Here is a 12,022-nt window from a genome sequence, read left to right as displayed (position 1 = left end):
ATGCGTGTCTGTGTGTGTGGTGTGCCTGTATTAAATATATATATTTAATGCTGGATTTATTTTAAAGGGCTACCTATTCAGATTGTAAAAAAAAAAATCTGACAACTACCAGATGCCAGCAAAGAGGAGACTTCTGTAATCTTTTTGCTATCATCAAGTGATTGTCTGGGTTTCTGCAGGCAAGATCTTGCAAAATAGCGGTAACTATCTTCACCATTGCATTCTGAACAAAATGGCTTCCAGATGGGCACCCTCAAATATGTAGAACTTATAGTAGTAGTTCAGGAAGTGATCAAGGCAGGGCTTGTTTTGGTATTTTTTATTAAGAGTTTTGGAAAAAAGATTAAAAATAATAAGTTTAATGGTTAAGGCTCCAGGCTTGAAAGCAAAAAACCAAGAGTTAAAGTCCCATCTTGGCCATGAAAGCCAACTGGGTGGCCTTAGGCCAGTCACTCTCTCTCAGCCCAACTCACCTCACAGGGTTGTTGTTCTGGAGAAAATAGGAGGGAGAAGGTATACTGGATATGTTTGCCACCAGGCATTGGGGAAGAACCATGAACAACATCTTTGAGTCACCTAGAACAGAGGTCTTCAACCCTTCTGGGCTCGCAGCCTGGAGGAAAGGAGAGCAGCTTCCAAATTGGTGCACACGTGCATGCAAATGGGACCACATGCACTGGCGTGGCACTAGCAGCCCCATTTGTGCATGTACAAATGGGCTATGAGCACCCATCCGGTGCTAGCGGCCCCATTCGCACAGGTGCAAACGAGCCACGCGCACCCACCCGGCGCTAGCAGCCCCATTCGCCCCGGCGTGCATGAGCAAATGGGGCTGCCGGCACTAGCGTGAGTGGGGGGGAATACGCACGTACGCATGCACACACCAGCCAACCATTGCCATGGTCCTCTGGCCCAATAGTGGGGCCGTGGCCCATAGGTTGGAGACCCTGACCTAGAATAAGAAGATAGCATCAGAATACTGCTGCCTCCTGACACCATATCAACAGATGGAGTCATCCAATGGTTTCATGTAGATGTGAAATAGGAATGGAGAAAGAATAGAGCCCTAAGGAACACCACAAAGCAGAGTTCTCAGGCTAGATCTCTTCCCCCCACTAATAATGACTAGAACCAGCCATGGAGGAAGGAAGCACTGTGATATCATATGTCCCATTCCTAGCCTTAAAGCCAGTCCAAAAGTATACAGTGATTAGTTGTACCAACAGCTGCCAGATACCAAGGATTGTTAGGATGAATGTACCATCCCAAAGTCATTCCTCATTAAGATAATTTACGTACATGTGTGATCAGTGTCATCTCAGTATTATGTCATCATTTTAAGCCCAACAACGGGCTCCAAATAATCTGTTTCCTTCAGTTTAGAGCTACAAACCAACTATTTCTCAACAACCTTCTTTAAAATGGGAAGTTTGGAGACTGGATGAAAATTGTCTAATGCTGTTGAATCCAAGAGTTGTTTCTTGAAGAGGAGATGAACCATCACCTCCTTAAGAGCCAAAGAAAGTACTCTCTTTCTTGAGGATGCATTTATCATCAACTGGGTCCAACCATATATTGTCTCTTAAGAGACCTTGACCAATGAGGAGGGACATGGGTTTAATACACATGCCCTGGGGGCCTTGTCCACTTCTTCAGAACTAACAGCTCAAATTCTTCCTAGATAACCATGCTAGACCTTACCTCAGTCAAATCCAAAGGATTTGCCCAGCTGGAGTCTTAGAATGCAAGTGAGCAACGTTCCCCAATAGCTGCTTACAATATTTGTCCCAGCAACATTGCCGTTATTCCTCCAACCCTCCTTCCTTAGGAGAGACTGGGACACTCTAATGAAGACCACCAAATAGCTATCCATAGAAGTGACAACAGTGGGAAATGATTGAAGGGCTCTAGGTATCTTCTCTGCCACTTCACCCCCTGATGTTCTTCTGAAGAGCAAGGAGCTCTCTAGAATTCACTGATAGAATCCAATTCAAGGCCATCGGTCTCTCTTCATTCTAAGCAGCAGCCAGGGTCTTGGCCAAACATTAAAGCCTCAGGAGCAACCCCAATTTCAAACAGATTTAAAAAACTTGTTGTAAAATATTCCAGGTATATCATTATTATTTTACTTCCTGAAGTAGAAAGTAGAGTCCTCTGATGATGGCTGTTATTTTAGCTAGGAAAAATAAAAATATGATCAACAGATATCTCTCCGTCTTTAATGTTTGTTTACAGTTTGCTCTAAAAATACAATAAATAAATAAAAGCACTTAGTATTTATACTTAGATGCAACTAATTTTGCATCTGTCTCTGATATGATTCAGGCAAAAATGCCATACTTAATTAAAACATATGTTATAAAAGTCTAGTTGCAGTTCTAATTTATTCCAGGAAGAATGTTTGGAAAAAGCTGAAGGACCAGCTTTAGTCTGTACTGCAAAATATACATTATTGGTCAAATAACTGAACTACAGTAATAGGATAATGCTTTGGCAATAAATAAACTTCAGCTTTGGCACTGATACCATTGTCCTGAAATAAAGATTGACTATTAAGAAACAACTGCTTGTGCCTCAATCCTCTTTTAACGGCTGGAAAATTGGTTCTTAAAACTTTGGAGAGTTTCAATCTCCCTCTTTAAGGAGGAGATCAGATTTTTGAAAATGCATTAAATGAACATTAAAATGAAAGAGCCGTCTCATTATTAGGGCACATGATCTGCTCAAATGTTTTTTGTACTTTAAATGAGATGCAATCCAGTGCAAGATTTTTTTTTAATTAAGTTTGAAAACATTAGTTTAAGAATATTGGATTAATCACAGATGAAGATTGGATTTGTCATTTAAACAGCTACGTAAAATGGGTCATTTGGTAACAAGCCATATATAATTGAATTTCTTCTTTCTATTTCAAACTTGTGTAGAAGTTCTGCCCTGCTTTGCATTCTTTCCTCAGAATTGAAACGATGTTTAAGAAGAAACAGCAGCATCTGAATTCTAATCTTTATTCATGTATGAAAAAAAAGCTACAGAGCATTCTTGCAAATTTCTCATTTTAACAGTAGGAGTTATTTCTTCACCTTTCATTTTTGCTGACAAGCTGAGGAAGCAAAAGAAACACTTCATTTTAGTTCTGATATCTCATGACTAAAGAAGCAGAGTTTTTCCCTTGATTCTCTGTTTCACCCATATTGTTCTGTAGTAACCTTATTTGCTGATGTACCTGCTCTTGAGTTAGAGTTAGAATTGGGGCTAGGGAATCCAGCTATATTCTGGTTAGAATAATTCTCCAGTTAATCCAGCATGGTTTTGCTTCACTTAAGCCCTTGAGACATGTTGGAGATGAACTTCCATAAATGTGAGCCAGATATACTTTTATGAAGCGCAGTGCAATTCAGGCTCTTGGGTTTTTCATAAGAAAATACGAGCACTACTAATATTCTTTTTCTCAGCATTCATTCAGTGGTACTCTACATCAGGGGTCCCAACCTCCAGTCCATGGACCAGTACCGGGCCGTGGCATGCCAGCAACCGGTCCGCACAAACAAGCAAAGCCCCATCCATGGGATGCAGGCAGCACACAAAACAACGCCCCCTCTGGTCCGTGGAAAAACCTCTGTCCACAGAAACGGTCCCTGGTGCCCAAAAGGTTGAGGACCTCTGCTCTACATCTTATCAGCTAGATTTGGGGTATTCAGAAGCATGGACAGCAGAGAACTTAAACAACAATGGCAGAAAGTGGGATTAAACCTACCTGTCTACTTTCTTAGAAAATCAAATTATCCAAACTGATAAAAAAGAAAAGAAGAAATAGAGGAGCTCACTACTAGGTTAAAGTAATGTGTTATCTAACCTTGAGTAATCCCTGCTAATTCTATGCTATGTTTGGAATAGTCTTGGAGTTGCTCTGGTACCATGCCTGGAAAAGTCTTCAAATTCTTCCTACATAACTAGAATAGACTGCATACTTTTGTGCAACAATGGAGATATCTATTCATTACCAGATTTGTGGCATACAAATAACCATACAATCCATCCTGATCATATTTGCATAGATAGTTTCACAGTGAAAGCAGTGTGGGAACCATTTTCAATGCATCCATATTATTAAGCATGTCATCCATGCACATAAAGATAAAGCAAAAGCAGGTTTTTAATCCTGTTAAGCTCTGTTATTTTTTTATAGTAATCCTTAAAAAATAAATCACATCTTTTATATATCTATTTGGAATATTATATCTCCCGGTCCCACCATGTCATACTCTATAAATAAGCTTCTAGTGCTATTAGAACATTAATATCAACCATTTGATATAATACAGAGTACGTATTTGCCTCTTATCTACATGTTGTTTAAAAAAAATGGTTGGATGTCCACACTTATTAATAAAATTGTATTTCCCCTTTATTTCGGAATGGTTCCAGGAATCCCATGGAAGCTGCATGTATGGATTGAGTCACTACGAACAACTTTTTATCAGTCTCGTTACTCACTAGTACAGAACCTCCTACGGGAATTTGTCACCATTAAAGAAGAAGAATACAATGAAGAGTTAGTGAATGATGGACTGAAGCTAATGTTTGAAATCCTCAGAACCAGCAAAGTAAGCTGTTCTAAAACTATAAGCTTCACTTCAGCTCCCTGTCCTCCTTTCCTAATATCATTCTTCATGCAAAAATCTGGAGATCTCAAACACTTATATGATTTTGGTGATCTTTGGCCTGGGTAAGACGTGCCAATAATGCACTATATGAAGAAAGACATCTACTGGCACTGGATGACTAGGGTAGATCTCAAAGGTACCAATTGCCAAAGTCATCTACTCTTATTGCTTGTTAGATTACTTGCACTTCCTAGTCATTCATTCATTCATTGCATCCACACTGCAGTTGGATTTGTTGACTTTCTTCTTCTGAAGTTGCAAGCACTCAGAGGAGAAATCCATTAATCAACCTTCAGAGCTGCTTATTTTTGATACTGAAATAATAGTTCAAACAAAAATGTGGAAAAAAAAGTCAAAAGGCTGAACAATCTCACAGTTCACAATCACATACTGGAGGAAAATTAAGCCAGTTAGAATAAACATACCAACTGGATTAAGCTTTCCTGAATATGTATACAGCAATGTCACTGAGTCCGTTTACTGGAGAATATAACAAAAGACAGCTGCAGATTTCACATGTTCCTGTCCAGCAAATTAGCATTTTGTCTCATTAGTTGTTCTTCTAGAAAATGGATGTGAAAGCAGAGAACTAGTTTTAAAAGAATGGTTGGGTTTTGAAATTCAAAGCTCACCTTTGCTTTGTACTTAGGTTTTTGGCACAGTCCCTTTTAGCTTCACCAGTCTACCTGCTGAGAAAAAGCTGTTTCAGGAAAGGGTAAGATGGGTTTTCTTCTTGTCTTAGCCATTTTGACAAGATACTTACAATGAGCTCCAAAATTATAACCTAACCAAAAAAGAGTTTTAAGCTTTTGGAAAACCATAATTAGTTCTAGATGTTTCACTCACCCCTGGCTATATTTATCTATGCTTGTTTACTGGCAGCACTAACAGGGACCAGAAGGAAAAGCTCTCTTTTGCAGTAGAAGCCCTAATTCTAATACAAACGTAAATCATCTGTCATTGTTGTCATCAGCCACTCAGTCATGTCCGATCCTCAGCCACTCTATGGATCAGCACTCTCCATGCTCCTCTGTCTGGCACCACCTCCTTCAGGTCCACCATGGTCATCCCAGGGTCATCCTTTATAGCAGAGTCCCCAACTCCCAGTCTGTGGACCCGCACCAGTCCATGGCATGCCAGAAACAGGGCTGTGCAAACAAGCGAAGCCCCATCCGCGGGATGCAGGCAGCACACAAAACCGGTCCATGGAAAAAACTCTCCATGGAACCAGTCCCTGTGCCTAAAAGTTGGGGGCCACTGCTTTATAGTGTTCTGTCAATGGATACCAGGGCAGCCCCTTCTCCTTTTTTTACTAATCACTCCCAACATAATTGACTTTTCAAGTGAGTCCATTGTTATCACAGGACCAAATTATGACAGCCTCTGTTTGGCGTATCTATAATGAGTGGATATTTAATAAAGGCTTTCATTCATAAATTTGCACACATACATTAATAATATTTTAAATACTCCTTTTCTGTCATACAACTGAACATGCAATTTACAATTTATATATATATATATATATTGCCAGTACCTTTACAAAATAGTTTTGTTGATCAATCCTCCTCTAGTATTAGCAGTTATTTCTTTCCAGAGATTAGAATGAGACAAAAATGGCAAACACTTCAGAAAATCTACCTCAGTTAATTTTATATTTCTTAGGTACAAGAGATCCTCAGATCTCTTACAGGTAGAGGTATGTGGAAAATAAAGGCCAAAGTGGTCAGTGGTGGAAGGAGCACTTTCATGTATGAATACTAAATTGGGAGAGTGTCTCTAAAACAGACATGTCAAACTTGCGACATCACATGACGTCGCGCAACGTGTTGGGACGGTTTCGCCATTGCTGGCAATGAGGTGGGTGCGGCTTCCGTTTGACGCATCTGGCCCACGGGCCGGCAGTTTGACACCCGTGCTCTAAAAGATCCCAGGAACAACATCAGAGCTCTCTGTCAGAAGAGGGAAATACTAGGATCATTAGAGATACTGTGCAGAACCCTCAACCTCATGGGCCTTTGGTAAAAACAGATACCACCCATAGGGTTGAGAAAGGAATTTTATTTATTTTAGATACAGGGATAGGTATCAGTGTAGATACAGTTATTTTTCCCTCTGCGTGAGTATTGCATTCATCCTTGGCAAAGAGATGAATTCAAATACATTTTGCTCTCCTCTATATAATACAAGCAGAATAATATGTTTCTTTAACTTGTCTATTCACAGAATGACTCAATCAGCCAGCATCTTGCAGCTATTTTTACTCACTGCTACGGAAGCAGCCCCATACCCAGTATTCCTGAAATCAGAAAGACACTGCCAGCCCGTCTAGGTAAAGTACTTAATCTTCAAACAGTAGTTATCGAGCGGATATTGGTTTCTTATTGTGTTTTTCTACAGTGAAACCTAATTAAACTTCCCCTTTTGTCTCTTCTATGCAGATCCTCACTTTCTAAATAACAAAGATATGTCTGATGTGACGTTTCAAGTGGAAGGAAAACTGTTTTATGCCCATAAAGTTCTCTTGGTTACTGCTTCAAATAAGTGAGTTTCTTCTCAGCGAGTGATACTTGGTACTGAATTATGCAAAGGATCACCTAGTTATGGCATATGGGTGATACCTTACCCTATACTAACAAATAACCTTATTGAGAAGTTGCTTGTAGGTGTTAAATAGGGGACAAAAGAAAGTAGAGTTCTGAGAAACCCTGCAAAGTAGTATCCTTAAGTTACAGTAGATCTCTCCCCCCACTAACACCGGAATGTGATCACTTGCCATGGCCATCTTGGAAAATATTATCCGCCACTCTTTCTTCAACATTATTTCCATTGGCAAAAACGGACATAATATAAACACCGGGGGGGGGTAACATTTATCACATGGATTGTCCCGGGTTGAGTTGCCCCGCAGCAAGTTGGCTGTGGCAAGATGGCCACAGCAAGTTGGCTGGGCTGAGTGGCCCACGGCAAGATGGCTGTAGCGAGTTGACTGCAGTGAGTTGTCCTAGACCAGGGATAGGGAACCTTGGCTCTTTTATGACTCGTGGACTTCAACTCCCAGAATTCCTGAGCCAGCATGGCTGACTCAGGAATTCTGGGAATTGGAGTCCACGAGTCATAAAAGAGCCAAGGTTGCCTACTCCTGTCCTAGACCCCACTAACACTGAGTGGAACAAGCTATAGAGCAAGGAAAAAAGCCATCCCAACACCATGTCTTCTCCTTTAAACCTCAGAGCCAATTTAAAATGATACTGTAACCTATGATATCAGACGCCACTAAAAGATCAAGGAAGGCTAGGATAAGTACACTACCCCATCCCAATCCTTCCAAAGATCATTTTACAAGTGCAATTAATGTCACCCCGTACTGCATACAACAATTATACCCCGATCCCAAATTCCAAAATAGCAGAAGCAGTAGAGGATTGTGATTAGACCTAGGTCAGGCAATTGACAATAGTAAGAGTGAGTCAATATCACTCTGAAACCATTCATGTGTGGCTGGAAAATAGATTTCCAATGTTTACAAGCCCAGAATGGAGAAAAAGGAACTTCTGCTACTGCTTCCAGGCAGAAACCTGGAAGGCTACAGGTGATTGTCATATGTCAATTTAAAAGTTTGTATTTTAAAAACTGGAAATAATAATATACTATATTTAATTGATTTTAAAAGTTCCTTGTTACCACTATTTATATTACTATATCAATATTGTCCATGGAGTTGCATTCTGGCTCTAGACAAGCAGTGATAGAATGCCCGGTAGTTTCTTTTGATATGGCTGCGAGATACTTTAAAGATCAGATTGTCTATAGTCATTTTGACTAAAGCCTGCACTAAATCCTCTTCATTTTATGGAAGTGCTCAGCTCCACCTACATATACTCAGTTATTACTGAAAGCACTCCACCGAGTGAAATTTGAGAATGTAAACAAAATATTGGCCAAGTCTAAGTGACCTCTCACATACTTAATCTTGTCCCTCTTGGCTTATTAAATCTAATAGAAAGAGGAACTTCATTTTGGTTCTGGGCTTTGTAAATTTCTCCCTAAGAAAAAGAGATACCGTCTCTTTGAAATTTGAATTTATTTAATCACTCCTAAAGAAACCTACCCAGCACAGAAGATGTGATATTATAAGCCAGTCCCTGCAGATTTCTGTACAAAAGAATAATTGCTGATCAGGGTCCTATAGCTGAAACAGATTTTATTGTATTTGCAGTTTAGGTCTGAGTTTCTGTTAGTGCTTTGGTCAATAGCAAAGAGATGAACCTTGCTGAAAGAAGTGGGAGGTATTATGTGATTAATTACTTTCTGTTAATCTCATTAACCTGGACTGTGCAAGATTAGCTTATCTGATGCTGTTAGATGTTTGCAGTTATGCCACGGAATTCTGCTCATCTGTCTTTCATGCAGTACCCCATTTCTAATAAACCAAGAAATAGCTACCGTATTTGAGTATGGGGACTGGTCAAAACAATATGCAGATGGCTCCTAGCTCTGCCTCTCTCTTTTATTTCATAAAATGTAGACAGGATGTCCGAATGAGATATACTGCAGCAGTTGGGTTTAATGGAAGTCAATTTTCCCATGGACCATGGGGGAGGGGATGGTTTCCATCTCGCTCATTCACCCACCACTCACTTCCAGCTTTGTGGCCCAGTTCCTAATAGGCCATGGACTGGTACTGGTCGGCAGCCCAGGGATTGAGGACCCCTGATGTACTGTATAGGATGATGACTAATAACCTAAGAGTTCACTCCTATCAAACAAAGATATTCTTAGAATATTGTTCATGATCCATGAAACCATTTCAATCTAGTTTGAAGAGGGCTACACTCTTATTAAATGCCAGATTCATAGTGTAGGATTGGTCCAGCACTATTATTGGAAGGACAAATGACTTTGGTGTCTTTTTTTTTACTAAGCTTAGACTGATATAACTGTGATGCTATTTGAGCAGAGCAAATCTTTTTGTAGTTATCCCATCTCAGCTAACCTAGCCTGTTTGAATTGCTGCCAATAACTGTAAGCATAAGTTGCACCATTGTGAGATGACAAATATGTGAAAACCTAGGGATTATGGGTTGGCATAATCCAAAATTTAAGCAAAGTTACATCGATATTTGTTGTGAGTTTAGAATTTCGCTCTTGGGATAGTACACAAAATAGTGTTACTGTAACACAACACATATATTTAGGGGGGATTACAATGTTGTTTTGTTGTAATTAACTACAAATCCAGTTTATATGTGCCCAGTGCTGAGACATCATATAATCATAATCCCTGGTTCTTGTTTCTCAACCTAGTTTGAAATTAAATCTGAATTGGATTCCTGCAAACTGTTTGAAGAAAGACTCGTTTTCCGTGTATGATAGTTAGAATCAGAATTCTCCAATAAATTCAGAGAGTACCTGTTAGATTTATTTTGTTCGTTTCATTTTTGCAGGAAGCTTCTACTAGGAAAGCTGATCATCCCAAAAATTCAAAGAATGGAGCTGGGTGGGGTGGTGGGAAGGCATTTATACTTTATCAGCTAAAACGTAATCCAAGCAAATAACCTTTTAAAACCTCGGCTTGTTTTCACAGATTTAAGACACTGATGACCAATAAAACTGGACAAGACATTCAAGGCAGTAAGATTGTGGAAATTAGTGACATGAGATATAATATCTTCAAGGTGGGTTTCAAAGAATAGTCCAGTTTATTCTTTCCATTGTACAACACTGAAATGTGGAGCTGTGCTTTTGAAAACATTTATCTTCTGATACTTAGCCCATTTGCACAATAAGCAACCAATGATTAACTCTGACTAATGATAGTGGTTTACGCTTATGTCCATGGGATAAGGGCCAAATCAGCAGCAACGAAAAGCCTGCCAATTTTTTTTTTCATCAGATAGGCCAGATCCACCCAAAATTCATTTTTTTCCCCATTATAAGTGTTCATGAGATGCCAGCACATACTGAAGAATAGTCATCTTATTTAGCAAAAGTATATTCCATGGATAGTAACCAAAGCTTCCCAGGCATAATTTTCATGCTCTGTTAAACAAAATTAAATATGAATAGAGCAAAAAAAATCTTGCTGGCTTTGTATTAAATCCACTTACGCAATTGAAAGCTTATGAGGCTTTCTTGTTAAAAAAAAAAACACAACCAATTGTGATATGGAATATTTTTAAACAGATAAATAACCTAGGATGTGGAATGTTGTCAAAAGACAATAAATAAAGCTGACTTCGACATGGAAAAAAAGTAGATGGGTGAAATCTAATACACAGCAGTGCTCTCTACTTTCTGCTCTCTACTTTCATTTTTACAGAGCAGGCTGAAAATATGTAAAAGCTAGAAACCCAGAAAAGATAATATTTAGAACAATCAAAAGAATCAGTTGGTTTGCTTTTAATTTCCTCACCTCTCAGTCAATTTTTTATTTTTTATTTTTTGGCATTTGGGTTAAATGGCTGTAATTATGTGGCAATGAACTAGGTGTAGACCAGGGGTGTCAAACTACTGGCCCATGGGCCAGATGCGTCATGGCAAACCCGCACCCATCCCAGCTCCGGCAATGGGGAAAAGTCGCGATATGTTGCAACATGTCATGTGACGTGGCGAGTTTGACACCCCTGGTGTAGACAGAAGCACTTTAGGATTGTATTGACCAGTGTTTGGTAACTTTACACCAGTCTTTGCACATCAGCTCTGCCTGTCATTAGGGTTGATCTTTTTTTAATTAATTTATAATATAAAATACAAAAAGAAAATAGTAGAAAAATAGGGGAGGGGAAAGGGAAAAGTGTGGGGAAAAGGGAAAGAAAGAAAAGACTTTGACTTCCAACTCCCTTTAGTGCAGTAGAATAACATAATAGCATCAAACCTCAACTTTTTACTTTTACCTAATAGTATAAACTAGCCATTTCTATAACAACAAACCTATTTAACTGGTACAATCCAAAATCAAAGTTTCATTTTTTTTCACCTCAAGCACAAAGTCCAGAAGTGGTTTCCAAGTAGAAACAAAAGTAATTGTGGGGTTTTTTTTTAAATCAAAGCAGTCAATTTAGCCATCTCTGCTAACTCCATCAACTTTTGCAGGCATTCATTCATCCATTGTGGGAATCGAAGTGCCCTTCCATTTTTATTTTATTTTTATTGAAATTTTTTAGAATTTTTACAATATAACTCCCCACCTCCCTCATACCCCACCCTTCCCCACCCCCCTCCCTTCCCCCCGACTTCCCAGAGCTACACACAGGGTTTACAATACAATAATTATATTCTGTCTTAAATTATATTACCCTTAAGTTAACAATTCTATGACATCCTTTAGCTCTCTCCTAAACTAACATATTAAACAT

At 39.2% G+C, this 12,022-nt stretch overlaps 1 protein-coding gene across 1 annotated transcript in view; it reads left to right on the top strand.

Moving 5' to 3' along the window:
- ABTB2 (ankyrin repeat and BTB domain containing 2) overlaps positions 1–12,022 on the top strand; it is a 43,760-nt gene that overhangs the window by 26,305 nt on the left and 5,433 nt on the right. The window contains 4 exon segments of the mRNA XM_029284150.1: positions 4,426–4,604; positions 6,891–6,996; positions 7,106–7,208; positions 10,252–10,342. Of these exon segments, the coding sequence (XP_029139983.1) occupies positions 4,426–4,604; positions 6,891–6,996; positions 7,106–7,208; positions 10,252–10,342 (479 nt within the window).

Source organism: Protobothrops mucrosquamatus, unplaced genomic scaffold (genome assembly GCF_001527695.2).
Source record: "Protobothrops mucrosquamatus isolate PMUCROS unplaced genomic scaffold, P.Mucros_1.0 scaffold394, whole genome shotgun sequence".
Taxonomy (NCBI): Eukaryota; Metazoa; Chordata; class Lepidosauria; order Squamata; family Viperidae; genus Protobothrops; species Protobothrops mucrosquamatus.
The sequence above is the reverse complement of the archived record's forward strand: the minus strand, read 5'-3'. Positions and strand labels throughout refer to the sequence as shown.